General features: G+C 31.6%; 1 protein-coding gene across 1 annotated transcript in view; it reads left to right on the top strand.

Annotated features, from left to right (window-relative positions):
- The window catches only part of tws (protein phosphatase 2 regulatory subunit tws), a 54,037-nt gene extending 37,890 nt beyond the window's left edge, over positions 1-16,147 (top strand). The window contains exons 7-10 of the mRNA XM_035362532.2: positions 1,469-1,730; positions 9,200-9,323; positions 12,542-12,708; positions 13,965-16,147. Of these exons, the coding sequence (XP_035218423.1) occupies positions 1,469-1,730; positions 9,200-9,323; positions 12,542-12,694 (539 nt within the window). The 3' untranslated portion in view covers positions 12,695-12,708; positions 13,965-16,147. The remainder of the gene's footprint in view (positions 1-1,468; positions 1,731-9,199; positions 9,324-12,541; positions 12,709-13,964) is intronic.
- Positions 16,148-16,584: the final 437 nt, after the last annotated feature.

Raw genomic sequence — 16,584 nt, 5'->3', positions numbered from 1 at the left:
TCCTGAATTTGTTCGACAATTTCAAGTTCGGCAATTGTGTTTTTCTTGTGGGTTAAAAAAAAAAAAAAAAAGAAGAAGAAGAAGATCAATTATGCCTTGTAGTAAACAGCGATCATCATTTGATCAAGTATCCGAGTTCAACAGAGGAGGGATAGTGCCTTACCGAGAGTTTGTATTATCTTTCAGGGAAATCGGTAGTTGTGTTGGACGAAACCAAACAACTGTAATGCGGATATGTGACTGTTGGATGCAGAAGGAAACACGGCGGACCAACGTGTTTGATCACATACACCTCAGTGCACCACTTCACATGATGACAGGAACATTGTGGACATCATGGCAGTGATGGATCGCTCGGTCACATCTTGAACCATAGCACAGCACATACAGTCTGTAATGCATCATCCAGTGTCTGCGCATGCCATTTGACGCTGTTTACAGCAGAGTGGTCTGTCCGCAAGACGTACATTACTTTGTCTACCCTTGACGCAGAACCACAGACATCTATGCCGCCAATGGTGCGATGAAAGAAGGATGTGGATGGCAGAATGAAATAAAATTGTCTTTACTTACGAGTCGCACTTCTGTCTGCAACACCACCATGTTCGGATTCGAGTCTGAAGACACTGTGAAGAGAGGATGCTGAACAGCTGCATTATGCATCGGCACACAGGTCCTGCACCGGTATTATGGTATGGGGCGGTATTGGAATCACTTCTCGCACTCTCCTAATATGCATTGCCGGTACTTTAAACAGCCAGCGCTACATCTTCGAGGTGTTGGATCCAGTTGCTCTTTCTTACCTTCAGAGCTTGCCCACAGCCATATTTCAACAGTATAATGCGCGACTACACGTGGCACACATTGTCCAAGGGTTCTTCGTCAATCGCCAGATTGAATTGCTTCCCTAGCCGGCTCGCTCTCCAGATCTTTCGCCGATAGAAAACATGTGGTCCATGGTTGCTGAACGATTGACCCAGATTACATCCTAAGCTGCCACAACAGATCAACTTTGGCAATGTGTGGAAGCTGCTTGATCTGCTGTACCCCAAGAATACATCCAAAATCTCTTTGAATCAATGCCGAGGCATATGACAGCGGTGATCTCCAACAATGGCGGCTACTCTGTCTGCTGATTCTGGAAGGAACCTCACTTCACAGAAGTCTATAAATTTAATCATTTGATACTTGGTAAACATGTTATATACTAAATAAATTTTGTTGTGATATCTCTTGTCTTTCTTGGTGTTGCAATTTGGGTTGCCAGCAGTGTAGTAACATTAGCTGGGGTAAATAATGTTATCTAAATTGATAGCAGATGCATATGTTTTAGTAACTTAAATGAATTTTGTAGTAAAAAAAAATAGGCTGGAGTTTTTGAAGAAGCATTTAACTTTTAAAGATTAAAATGTTATAAGGATCTAATATGTTTTTTATTTATTATTATTATTATTTTTTTTTTCCCCAGTGTTTGAAGAGCCTGAAGATCCCACAAATAGGAGTTTCTTTTCTGAAATTATCTCAAGTATATCTGATGTTAAATTTAGTAACAATGGACGTTATATTATTTCTAGAGACTATTTATCTGTCAAAGTGTGGGACCTCAACATGGATACTAAACCAATTGAGTGCTTCCATGTACATGAATATCTGAGATCTAAACTGTGTAGTTTATATGAAAATGATTGCATTTTTGATAAGTTTGAGTGCTGCTGGAATGGCTCAGATGGGTAAGTTTCGTTAGATATAGGTTACTTATAAATGATTTTGTTGCAGAAATTAATTTTCAAGTCCTGTTGTTAATTGTATAAAATCCCCACCTTGTGGAAAATCTAATTTTTGTAATTCATTACTTAAATAGGTACATCAAGGCTGTTTTTTTCCTTCTGGCTTGTCTCATAGCCATGGTAATTACTTCTAAAAGTGGTTGAATTCTCTAATTTGCTAAAATTCCCTAATCTCGTGATGATGACTCATATTATGATCATGAATGAGGAGATAGTCATTATGACTTGTTTCAAAGTAACAGTACAGTATTCTGTGATTATTAATAGACTGCCGAAGTACCTTTATAATGCTGTGTCCATTAGGGACCGGATCCACATATAAATACAATTAAATTATGTTCTTGGAAATTATCTAGGAACTGCTATTATGCTGGATTTTACTCATTTTTGAAGGAATAAGAAAAAATATTATATAATTCAATTTATTCAAAAATCATTATTCTTAAATAATATAGTTCTGTCATTCTTAGTTGAGCATTTGCAAACTAAAATCAAATGCTTTCAGGAAAAAGCAGTTTTCTATATTTGCATTTGGGCTTTATTGTTTAGAAGAACTCCTTTCCTCTCATTTTACAGAAAGTAATAGTTAACGTCATCAATTTTATTATACTTAAAAAAATCCTAGTATTTTCTTGTATATCCTGCAGAATGCTGAGCATAACCTTTGTACATATGTCTGACTGTACTGTGGATTGGTTCTTTAGTTTGAAAATTAATTACTTCTGCTTCATATTTGTCTAACAGGTCACTTGTTATCACCAGTGATAATATGATCCATTAAAAAAAAATTGTTTGTAGTGATACCCATTTTGATTAAGAGGCATATTGTATGTTTTGAGATAGCACATCTAATACTAACATGTCCATTTTGGAAGTGTAACCTAACATATGTATTCTTCTTTTAAAAATAATGTATAAGTTTTCTAAATTGTTTTGTAGTCAAAGAAGGACCAGCTGCAGTTTCTGCTGTCTGGTCTTCTTAAACAACAAGCATTCATTTTGAACAGTATTTCTTATAAGTGATTCCTTAAATATGATTTTTCAATGAGTTGTTCTGTATGTCTGTGAAACAAATAGTATGGCAAGCTTTGGTAGTACTACTGTTATTTTAAGCAGTATCTGTATGTACTGTTGCTGACTTTTGTATTTAAGTACACTAAATAAAATTCTTAAAGTAGTTTAATGTTGCCAATTTATTTTATTAAATATTTTTTATTTTCCATATGCTATTTATCTTTTTTCAAGAAAAGAAATGCAGTCGTCTTTAACTACCATACAGAAAGTGCATTTAAGTTTAAATATATGAAAATAGATTGAATTTTGATATGTTGTTTGGTATATTTCAGTATCAATCAATTCTTGGATCTTATCTTTTTAGCTGTCATTAACTACAAAGAGTTCTAACCAGTATCCTGAAAATTATACCCATTTTAACATTTGCTTGGTTTTAAAAGAAATCAAGATGTACTTCTAGTACATCATCGCACGAGGCGAAAGTTCAAAATGAGAGTTCATGAGTATGTAGAATAAGAGCGAAAGATGTTCTTTGTCTTGCGCTACGCCGACGTAGAAACAGTCAGAAGAGAAGTCATGTGATCTTAAGAAGGCACCTGGTTGGTCGACATCGAAATCAGCAAAGTTCATTAACAGTTCTTAATTTAACGATAAAAGCACTTAATATGTAATAAATTTATGTATATTCCTTTAAAACATAGTCCATAGCGATGAGATTGACACTATTTACACAATGACACAGATGAGACAAGATGCACTATTTATACAATAATATTTAAATGAAAAACTTGAACTTGTAGGCATAGCTTCTGAGAACCAATGTGGTACTCAGAGTATGAAACAGAAAAACGCTGAGTCCAGAGTGGAAAATTCTTGAGTAAATAAAGTATGTACTAACTACAAGTTGAAGTGTGCTATATGCAAGATGATGATTAAATGAGTGAAACTATACAGTTGAGTTGTGGAATTGTAGTTAATCAAAGTAGAATTCCAAATCAATATTAGTAAAATAGTCAAAAGCGGCTATGCGTACTTCGATTTTACTCATCAATGATTTTGCTGTTTTGAATTTTTGTATGAATTCTTTAGTCTTATTTATGTGAGTTTTAATCTATAAAAAGACTGTTTCCTTTTTACTATCAGTGTTTAAGTTATTTGTTTTCCAAGTTGATTTAGTTGGTTCATTTGAAAGGGTGGGGAAGCTTTATATTGAAATCTATTGCATTCTTCTGCTGCTTTTTTGTCTTTTGCTGCAGCGATGGCTTTTTGAATGTTATTAGGGTGTTTTACACAACCTTTATAAATCGAGACATGGTTTTCTCCACAAAGGGCAAAACATGAAGGTTTGTTGTCCTCTTTCTTTTGAGTACAGGTGTAACTTTCGTGAGGCTTTGCACATTTCATGCACCTCGCTGTATAATGACATAATTCCCTCGTATGGCCATAATGTTGGCATTTATGACGTACAGGACCCTTTTTTGATTTATAAGAGGTGATAAAAATGTCTAATCCTCGTAATTTCTTAATATCATAAACTTTTTTGCCTTCAATACTTCGTTTGCATTCAACTTGAAAAATTGGAAGTTTCAATGTATTGCCGTCTTTTACTGTGGTGAGTTGTCGAACTTTAAGGACAGGAATTCCATTTTGTTGCCGTTCCTGCTTGATTAATTCAGTATTTAAATTCTTGGGAAGTTTTTTGATAACTGCTTTTAATGGTTTTACATGATTTGGTTTAAAAGTGTGGTATCGGATTCTACGCTGTGTCAGTAAGCTTAAGATAAAGCTAAAGTGATCATAGTCATAGACTCTAATAGTTAAAGTTTTTTCTTTCATATTTCCTAAGTAATGGGTGATACCGTTACTTTCGATTTTGGCTCATCCCACTCCCCGGTGAAATCATCGAGAGCAATAGGAGGAACATGTTGTTTTTTAATTTGAGAATTCTCAGTGTCTGGAGTTTCTTCTTCCATTTGGTCATCATTATTTAAAGTGGAGAATTTGTTAACTTGAGGGGCTTCTTTTAGAGAGTTGTCCGTAATTGGATGTTTTACAGAGTTACGAGGGGAAATAAAACCTTCGCTATCTGTGACAGTACGTTTTTTCTTAGTTTTGGATGTCTTTCAAGTTGAGGGAATATTTTTCATCCTTACCATTTCAGCGATGGATTTAGAAGATTCATTTATGCTGTTAGTTTTCTTTTCACGTTCTTTAAGTAAAATTTCAAAATATTCAATTTCTTTTTCGAGATTTGCTTTTTCACGAAGACTCTCTTTGGAATCATCCCTATTTCTAAACGCACTTGTGAACTTAGTGAGACCATCCATTTTTTAATCATAGATCCTTTTCCTAATGCTCTCAGTGGACAGTAAAGGAGTCTTGAATAAATCCGTGACATTTTCCTCCATGTTGGGAACCATAGATTAAACCAAGCAAAAGCTAGATGACAGAATACTCACCAGAATTCAAGATGAACGGATCCATAGTAGAGCAATCAACATATTATCGTTCATATTATGAAACTCAAATGATCAATCAGTTGTAATTATAATTTCTATTTAACCAATTGTGCATCTTGATTAATGTTTTTTTTCCCTTTCTCAAGTATGTGTATTTATTAACTTATTTTTTAAGTTATTAAATTGCCAATTTTTCAAGTATAATTTCTTTTTGCATCATGTATAGTTATTTTTAAAAAGTCTTGACTTGTTTGTTACTTTATGTATGTAAGGTGCATAAGTTCTGCAAACATATGGTATTATTTTTAAGTTGAAAATATGTATTTTAGTTTCAGAAATCAAGTTCAGAATAAAAATCATCAAAGTATATCTTGTTTAAAATCATAATAATTGCATTTATTAATATTTTAAATTTATTATTTCGGTTTTATAATAAAATGTCTCCAATAATGCAGATGAGATGTTGGTATCTTGCAGTACTTATTATCCACACTCCTGGTTTCAGCATTTGGTAGAATTGCTGTTTATATATATATGTATATATACAGGGGTTGGACAAAAATATGGAAACACCTTTAAAAAAACATGTTTCTTTGCTTAATATGGTGTAGGAAACCCGTTGGCATCCAAAACAGCTTGCAGTCTTCTCGGAAAGGAAAAATACATTTCCTGTATGTTTGCCAAGGGAATATTATACCATTCTTCCTGTAAAATGGTGGCAAGTTCATATAACGATGTTGGCGGTGGATAACGAGAACACACTTTCCGTTCCAATGTAGACCACAAAGGTTCAATAATATTCAGGTCTGGTGACTGTGGTGGCTAAGGGAGATGGGACAACTCATCCTCATGCTCAGAAAACCAGTCCTGGACAATGTGAGCTGTGTGAACAGGGACTTTGTCGTCTTGGAAGACACCATCACCAACGGGGAACAAATTTGTGCCATGGGATGAACTTGATCGGCCAAAATGTTCACATAAGTCTGCAGTCATGTGCCCTGATACAGTTATCATGGGGCTAGCAGAGAACCATGATATGGCTGCCCAAACCATAATAGAAACCCCGCCATATTTCACTCTTGGCAACAAGCAGTCTGTATTATAGGCTTGAGATGGCATTCTCCATACATAAACTCGGCCAGAAGTGGGAAACAATGTGAAAGAAGACTCGTCAGACCATATTACTCGCTTCCACTGCTCTATAGTCCAGGCTTTATGACTTAAACACCACCTTTTCCTGTTGCGGGCATTAGCATCACTGATGAGTGGCTTCTCAATTGCAGCACGGCCGCCAATTCCCTGTTTATGAAGCTCCCTTCTAATTGTTTTGGTACTCACAGGGTTTGGTAACACAACATTCATTTCAGCAGTAACTTTTGCAGCTGTGGTCTTCTTATTTTTCGTCACAATTGCCCTTAATGATCGTCTGTAACGATCACTCAGGACACACTTTCTTCCGCGCTGTGATTTAGCAGATGATGTTTTTCCGCTTTTCAAATATGCGGAATAAATCTTCAATACAGTACCTCTTGAAACACTAAACACCTCGGGTACCTTGCTTACGGAAGCACCTACCATACCTGCTCCAACAATTTGCCCACGTTTGAAGTCTGTTAACTCTGACATAATGCAATGACAACCTCACATAACAGTACTCCGATCACAAGTGAACTGTTTAGCACATTTATGAAGTTGTATAGGTGGCATCAGTAGTCAAAAACGCCAGCGCCACCTACATATTTCATTAAAATCATTCTTTCTTTTCAAACATGCATTTCACAAGGTGTTTCCATATTTTTGTCCATCCACTGTAGATATGTATATATATATATATGTATATATATATAATATTTTATATATATATTTCTTAAATAATGTCTAGTGTACACCACAACAACAGCCAACTCGTGCATGCATGCACATGTGTGTCTTAAACACTCATGGCTTTACATGCTTTATATTTAACCATCATTTCGAAAAAACTGTAAGAACGTAAATGTCAATCATGTAGATCTTTTCCTCTTAAAATTACTTGTTTTGTACTAAAATTTTTCTTTGATATTATTTATGAATAGAACAGCATTAACACATACAGCTAGCCAACAAACATTTTTTCTGGTAATTCACAAAAAGGCCTATGAGTTTCAAACTTTTTATGGAAGGTTAGATAGTTACAAAGTATTCATGTGGCTATAATTCATGTAATTTTATGTGTCCTAATTATAATTAAACATTTTATGTTATGATAATGGGATGCTACTTAGCAAGATATAAAATCTAACTAGATGGCAGCAATCGTAATGATGCATAAAGCTTCATGAAAAGGTAAACTGTTTTACAGCTTATGATTGTAATATATTCAGGAGCAGTGACTTTAATGTCGTAGAAATTTTGATCCATAATGATTAGGAAATTGGAGGTGAATGCAGATTTAAATCTTCATTTTTTATTTTAGCAAACATGTTGCGGCCACAATCAAGTTGGCACATTAATTGCCCTATTCCAAGTGATTTTACATTTTAGATAAATTTGCAGTAAGAAGGAAAGAGCAGACAGACTTCAGTGTGGCCAGGCTAAAGCATAGAAAGAAAGTGTGTAATGTTCAGGATGGAATCTTAGGTTCTCAAAGCATTTTGTTTGGATAGTTAATATTGCTGTAAAATTATTATTAGCTACTTGAGTTTTAGTTCAATTTACATCACCAGAATTATGTAAAAGTCATATAACAGATTTTTCTCGAATTGACGCAGTACAAATAGATGTTGCTATTTTTAGAATAGAGAAGGGAAATTAATTTACGCTGCTAATTTAATCTTTTATATATTTATTTTTCTTACATATATGTATAAAGTTTGATGTCCATAATGCCGAATTCTTTCATATTTTCTCATAACATTGATCAGAGAACTGTACAAATTTGACATTGTGCACATTAAACATTATATATATTATCATTGACAGCTGTTCATGATCTGATATAAATAAGCTATCGTATTTGGCAGCTGGCACCCCATGAACAGAAAAGGAAAAATTTTTGCTATTTGCTTACTTATTTATTAATTGCGTTTATTGTTTAATTTTTAAGCAAAAGTTGAGGGAATTGTTAATTTATAAATGCATAAGCTAATGAAAGTTCAACTTTTTGGATACCTGTAAGGTTTTAACATTTCAAAGTATAATTTTTTTCATTAGTTGTGGGAATTTTAGCTTCAGTTCAAGTTGAAAATTTAAAACTTAAATTTCATTTCATGCATATAAACATGCATATATCTTTAGTTTATGTATTACTGTTAAACATTTCTTTTTCACCTTAACCAAATTTAGCATGTGTAATTTATGGGAATACTCTCAGCTAATCCTTATTGTAAAAGTGCAGTTATAGAATGTGTTGTTCAGAGGCTGATACACACAGTAAAGGATCCGTATATTGTGGTACAACACACTTTATTTGGACATAAAACAGATAAATAGAGCATGCAGTAAATTATGTAATACATTACACAGCAGCCTAACTGAGCACATTTACATGAAGGATATTTTGGCAGAAGCAGTTGCTGTGCTCCCTATAATCAGTATGTGTACACATAGTGAAAAAGTTCTTTCGCCTCTAATAGAATGTTTATTAGCTATGATGATAGTGCAGGGGTACTGAAATGACTGATCATGTGAGTCAGTTAGCATTCATAGGTAATTTGAATGCTAGGTGCATTCTTTTTACTTTGATGTTATGATAATTGCACTTTCTGAGCTTTAAGGAAAATTGCATATGATATTTTGAATGCAAAAAGGATTATAGTTTTTTTTAAATTTGTTAAGATTTTAATAATGATTTCAGAAGGTATTTGCATATCTTTAAAACTGACAGCAATCCAAGTTTGAATTTTGTTCAGTTTTAAAGTTAATTCCTCTCATACCAGTTAACTTTCTCTTTTTTTATAGGTACATTATGACTGGCTCATATAATAACTTTTTTCGAGTTTTCGACCGACACACCAAGAGGGATGTCACTCTCGAAGCTTCTAAAGAAATTGCAAAACCTAAAACTGTTCTGAAACCTAGAAAAGTAATTTGAAGCTTAAAGTATTTATATCTGACTAAATCTGTATTCTCCTAATCATGTATCTTTATATTTTAGAATATTTCTCTCTGATATATTTATGGAAAGTGCACATTTTGAGGTAATTAAAGTAATTGAAGAAATAATCTTATATTTTTCCTAAATAAAAAGAAGAGTAATTAATATCTCAAGTTTTTGTAATTGTTTATCAATGCAAAAGTAAAATTAAACATCATAACCATATTTACAGACAATGGATAATGTTTGAAGCTCGATAAAAGTACTCTTAGGTTAATGCCATATTTGCAAGAATTTGGTTTATTTCTTTCCTCACAGCTGTGACTCAGGTTTAGGTGAATGATTGGGAGCAACTATAAATAACATTCTTTGTTAACCCATCTTGGACCACCCTAACAATTTCCGCCGAAAAAATGTGACACTTCAGATCAATAATATGAGACAATAACACATGTAACACAAAAATTTTCAAATTTGTTTGGATTTTATTAAATTACAGGCTGTCCTGTTAATAGGATAGCGGCCCAGTACACTATTAAATTTTACAGAAATGTTGATTACCTACTTAAGAGGCAAATTAGCAATGAAAATTGGGAAAAACTTTCAATACAAAATCTAATGTTGCATAATTTGCAAATAGTTGTGTAAGTTTTTGGTTGCATGTTTTTAAATGGCATCATCTCTGGCATCCCGTGGGATTTTTTACTTTCAGTGACACTAAAAGAAGGATTATTTGCTTGTTTTGCATACTGGTTAGTCTCTACAACAGTATGTGATATCATGTCTTCAGCCATCATGTGAAAAAGTTCAACTGGAGTTTTTCCTGACACCACATTTAGAATATTTTGATGGTCTTAAAAAGAAATACATCTTGGTGAAAGCATGAATTGGGGCTCACGATTTGGGGCTTTGACATCAAAATTACGTTCTTCAGCTTTTTGATAAAATTTCTGTAGTTGCTCCAGTATCTTCTATTTCAGATTCGCTACATGGTACTGATATGTTACAGTTTGTGACTGAGTCATCTGTCTGTTCTTGATCACTAACTGAATCAGGTTCAGAGGCAATAATAAACATTTCAGGGTCATCAATTTCCTTCATCAGAGGAAGAATTCATATATTCAAGAGCATCTAGGGCTGTTAGAAATTTTCTTGCCATTTTAAAAATATTGATCTTTCGAAGACACTTGAAAGTTGCACTCAAGTAATAAACAGGGAAGTAACTGATCTGCTTTAGGGAAAAATACTGTGGATTATTTCTCCCAAATGAAAAGTTTCGTCTGAATGCCCGCAGAGAAACCATCAGGATCCAAGGCCAAAAAGAAACTTTCCAGGCTAATTTCTATTTAGAATGTTTATCAGTTTTATGCAAAAGTACATCTGCTACTACTATTGCCAAGAAAATGTCACATATATAAACCTTTTATTTAGAAAAACCTATTTAAGAGGTTATGTGACACACTTTTGTTATGTAGTACAAAAGATATCCAAAGAAAATTCAGAATAATCTATTCCCGAATCCTTCCATATGTCACGTTAATGTCTTTGTATGAATAACTATTGTTCAAAATTAGTTTGAAGGAATGTGATCCATGAATTGAAGGAGTGACGAGTGAAAAAATGTTGGGGATTGGACTGTTCTCCTATTTACAGGACACATATAAAATGCAAACAAAATACCTTAAAGATAATTTTTTCACGGATATTTTTATTTCTATGAATAATGCTATGAATTTACTAGCAGAAATGTATACATCTGTTTAGGAAAAATATAGATTTTAATTTTAAATAACAGCTAAAAAATAAATCATTTTAAAGGATTATTTTTAAAGACATTTTTTTAATGAAATTAAATATGACAGGCCATTTTTTTTAGCCTGCATAGGAAGCTTATGTTTACTTCAGTGAAGTTATGCCAAAGTTTATCTATTTGTTTACCTGTATTTTCCATTTAATGAAATATAATTGGGCCATTCTATATTTAGGAAAGTAGTCCAATATGTGTTAAAAGCCTGTTGTGGGGAAGAACATAACCTATGGGTTTTTCCCCCTTCCTGTTAGGGAATTAGTTTTGATCAGTTTTCATAATTTAACTCTGGTCATTGATTTTAAGAATAATTTTAATTTTCTAATAGTTATTTTTAATTTTGAAACCCTTTCCTTTAAATTTTTGTTTCTCACCTACAACTCCCTACCAGAGTAATTTTTTAGAATCGTATTACATGCAAATGAGGTAAAAATAGTATTTAAAAGGAAGGTTTTGCTTACTTTAGAAGAGCTTAGTAGTCTTTAGTGGCATGTTTTTGCTGTCAGAATGCTTCATTGTTAAGCTAATTATGCTTGGCCCTTTTATACGTGCCTGCTGCTATTCGCTGGTTAATTTAATTAAGAGCCGACTATGTTAGAAAATTTTGTACAGCATTGGGTAAGTCCAGTTTGGTTTAGCATTAAATTAGTTTCTTATTTACTTATCTTGATTTAAAGGCCAAGTGGAGGTTTTTCTGTGAGCCTGATAGAGAGACCATCTGTACTTTTAGTTTGAGATATTAAAGGGTGAGTTTAACCCTTCTCTGGACTTTGTCATTTATACACTTGGACTCAGTGATAATTCCCTACATAGTTCATCTAGCTTTCTACAAAGATAAGCATACTTAAAGTAGTTAGAAACATTACAGATTTTAATATTGATTTTAATAATAAGGAATTGGCATGCATCTCTCCTATGTAATTATTTCAATCAGCTATTGTATTGAATTCATCTAAAGCAAGCTTTTGTTCACGAAACTCGATGGATGTTAACTCCTGACACCATAAATAAGTGAGTCCTATGACAGTAATGAAAGGAATGCAAGATCTAGCAAACTATGTTTGTGTTTGGATACCTTTTTACTTCCTTGTATGAAGTAAAGGAAGTCTTTTGGCAAATTTTAAGTCATGTATTTTATTGCAGTTTAAAAAAGGGGCTGGGGGAGTGGATGGCTTTAACAGAAAAGTATCAGCTAAAGTTTTTGAAGCAAAACATATCTATGTGAGATTGCTCTGGGGGGGGGGACTCTAAAACAGCTTTGCATTTTTGTTCATTCCAAATAGCAGCAGATTTTGTAATATATATTTTTGTTGTTAAATTATTCTTGCTCCCTAAAATTTTAATGGGAACAGAATATTTTTCTAGTAGGTAAACTAATTAAATTCTTCTTGTTATGCAGGTATGCACAGGTGGTAAAAGGAAAAAGGATGAAATTAGTGTAGATTGTTTGGACTTTGGTAGGAAAATTCTGCACACAGCATGGCATCCTCAAGAAAATATCATAGCTGTAGCTGCAACAAATAATTTATACATTTTTCAAGAAAAATTGTAGTAGGTCAAGAAAAGGTTTGTAAATAATTTAATATATCTTGTACAGAACTCCTTAAAATGCTTTTTTTATTAATGTATTAATTAATTGCACATTTAACACAATGTTCCAAAAATGCTAATGACTTTACTGTTAAAGTTTGTAATTAATGTAATAATAATAATAAAATAAACTTAGAATAACTATAAAATTTTTGGCTTGAAAGAAAAAAGGGGGAGTATTTTTTTAAATAAATAAATTATATAAAATAAAAAAGAATATATAAAATATTCTAATAGTAATTATTAAATGAGTAGGTTTTTTTTTTTTATAATTATGGAATGCTTATTGTGAAACTTAATTTTCTGTGAAAATATTATCTATGGCTCCTGATGGTTTTGGTCTGTTGCAAAATGGTTACGTAGAGAGCGTGCTTATTGGTTATCTCATTTCTATTATTTAATTCTATTCTTGAAATATTGATCACTTTAAAAAGTTTTTGCAATGAGAGCTGTCACTGTATTACATTCATTAATTTTCAAACTGGTTATAAATTACTTTTGTACTGATTATTACCCTATATTTATCGTCCTTATAAGATTAAATTTTGAATGAATAAAATGTATTTTAAACGTTATTCCTACTTACTTGAAAATCAGGGAAATGAAAAAATTACCAAGACACAGTTTTAATAATAATAATAACATGTTTTAAATAGTAACTACGTAGCAAATATTGCCCTTTTTAAAAAAGAAAATAGTTACCTTAATAATTTTTTCTTGCACAGTGAGTATTACTTACCTCACAAATTTTATCAAACTATGTTTACTACAAATTTTATCCAAACCTGTTGAAAAGATTCTTAGAATCTTTTTGTGTGTATTTGAACAAGATATGATTTCTGATTCTTCACTGTTAAGCTTTGTATTTAATTTTTCATTTGAATTTATTGGTACAGTGTTTATGTATGAGGGATATATTATGAGAAATTCGCTGATATTTAATCTGAGATAAATGCATAATTAATCTTCATAATTTATTGAGTCAAATAGTCAATAATTCACTTTAGGCTATTTTAACTCGTAATCTGAAATAATACATTTAAAATTGTATTTATTATAGTTCTTTTAAAGTATGTTTTCTTTTTATGAACCTCTGAAATTGGGTCCCCTTTTTATTTTAATTATAAGTCTATTAAACTATAATAACAGAGTAACTGAGAAATTCTTGATGTTTGCTAATTATAAGTCAAGAAGTCTCATTTATTGTAATAAATTTTAATATTTATTTCTAGCTTATTGACTGGCAGAGAAGACTATCTGTGGTGTGAAACACGAGCATCCTGAACTGCATGTGTGCCATTTCTGAATGAAGCAGAAGTTATCTGCTCAGTACTAGTGCCACAAACAGATAAATGATGCTATTCAAACGAACTCCTCTAATTTTATTCAGAGAGTATGAATTTACTGAAAGATCGATCAACCGAGGCTCACTTCAGCTCTAAATATGGTTGTATTGTCAGTACTCTTACTCATAATAACCTGTCATTTTGATTCATTTTTGCGTTTCACCAAAACTGAAAGTCCCACAAATTCGGGCAATAATGTGTGGGACGCCAGTAGGACGTCAAAAGTGTTTAATTGACTTGTATATATGATAGTAGGCAGCATTATGCTGTATATTTTTGCTGCAAACCATGGAAGAAACTTTTTGTTGCATGCTTCTCAAAGACCTCATTTTTCATTGAAAGAAAAGGGGAAAAAAAAAATCAGTAAATGTAAATTCTATGAGTTACTGATGATAAGTGCATAACAACTGCCTTTTTTACTTGAAAATAAAAGGATTCTCAGTGTTTACATTGTTTATGAAGTATTCCTTTTGTACTGAAATTTATAAATATGAAATTTCTAGTTCATTAGAAATGTTCTGTAAAACATTGAAAACTTGTCGTATCATTTTCATAAGACAATTTTCATAGCATTGAACAGCAAAGTTTGTGCAGCTGTTAAATAATATTTATATAATTTGAAAGTTTAAAATTGAGTCAGCATTTCTTAAACTTGTATACACCTAAAAGTCTGTATGTTCTTCAATATAAAATTAGTTTGAGATATTTTGTGATAAGATATATTAATTGTTATTCTTTTAAAAAGAATCTGAATTGAAATAGAATTTGCTGGGTATGTTTTTATAGGAAATATTGTCATAGTTTTTTTTTATTTGAGTGTAATTACTATTGTTATTATTTTTTTCAAGTGCGTTTCTAATTAAAAACAGTAATAAAGTCAGAGACTTAACTTTTTTTTTGCTTGTTTGAAAATTATTCTGTATCAGTTATCATTTTGCAGGTGATATCTTCCTGCCTCTCAGGTATCCACAATGAGTCTGCCATCCCCAAAATAAAATTTTAGAATATAAGTAAAATTTCCTTTTCCTCGCTTTGGATTTTTTTTTTTAAAATTCAATATATGTTTTAAAATGTGACTTGAGAATCTTTTAGTGTTTCGCTTAATGTTCTAATATTTATTTTATATTGTGTTTACAATAATTTAAATCAAACAAATAAAATCAAAGTTATTAGTGTTTGTTTACGTTTTGTTTTTATTTCCCTGTGTACCATTGAAATTATTTTTGCATTATATTTTTATCGTATTATAATTTGAAATGACTTGAATCAAATTAAATTTTATCATTATAACACATTTTAAGTCATTTAGCAGTGAGAGCTTTTTCTCCATAGTATATGTGTTGTATATAACCCACTTTCTTTAGTGCCAATCTACATGTATATGAACAATTTAGGTTATTACAAAATAGTCATTGCATGATAATGTGTTGCCTTAATTTCTTTATAAGTTGTTCAATGCTATGTTTGGCCCTTTAATTTCATGGCATTTTTTTAAAAAAATTTGAAACATTTTGTTCATATTTGTATTAATTCTGTCCTATTTATTTAAAAAATTGCTAAAAATAAAAACTTATGCATTAAAAAGGTCTGTTGACAATCAAATCTGTGAAACGTGTGGCTTGTCTGTATGTTTAGAAGCATTTAGTCTTAAATGCAAAATTATTAAGTCACATTTTTTATTTATGCATTAATCATGAAAAATTAAATGTATAATAATGTTCTGTTTTATGCCTGTTTTTGAAAAATATGCATATTGACTATGAGGTAAAATTTGCTTAAATGATATAAAATTTTTTTAGATATATCAAATTACAAAAATGTATGGCAGAGATTTTAAAAGTGCTCTTTGAAGCTACTGTTAGATAGGATAAGGATGACTTCATTATATTTTTAAGACTAGAGAATAATGAAATGTATATTTCAATTATTTTTCGATTGAAGACATTTCATCTGTTGGATTACACCCAGCAGTGTTTTTATTTTTTGACCACAAAAAATATTATAAAATTTGTGCTGTAAAGTGTAATAATTAAAATTATTTACTGAAATAAAAGACAAAGATCTGCTGATTTATAATTTTTTTTTTTAAATCCTTGTTTAAGTGATTAAAATTTGGAAGTGAATAAAATGTCTCCAAGCAATTAACATTTTAATGCATTTTTGGAGTTATTTTATTAATTTATTTGTAACTGATTAGGAGTTTGGTCTTTTGACAAAAATCATTTCTAATTTTGTGCATGATGAATTGGGGTAACAGATTAAATTAAAGAAATAACACTTATGGAAGTTTTTAAAATTTATGTGAGGTAGTGGTAATTATCCAGACAAACTGAGCCAATCTTGATTTTAAGAAATAGTGACTTTTCAAGTACTTAGAAGTTTTACTAAATGCAAAATCTAAAAGAATGCAAACTTGCACTCATTAACCTTTTACATGCATGCACATGAAAAAGAGGCATGAATATACAGTGATAAACCAATTGGATTGAATGAAATGAAGTAAACT

The sequence above is a fragment of the Stegodyphus dumicola genome, chromosome 7 (assembly GCF_044657685.1).
Source record: "Stegodyphus dumicola isolate Sdum_Otavi_A_Nest chromosome 7, ASM4465768v1".
Lineage (NCBI taxonomy): Eukaryota > Metazoa > Arthropoda > Arachnida > Araneae > Eresidae > Stegodyphus > Stegodyphus dumicola.
The sequence above is the reverse complement of the archived record's forward strand: the minus strand, read 5'-3'. Positions and strand labels throughout refer to the sequence as shown.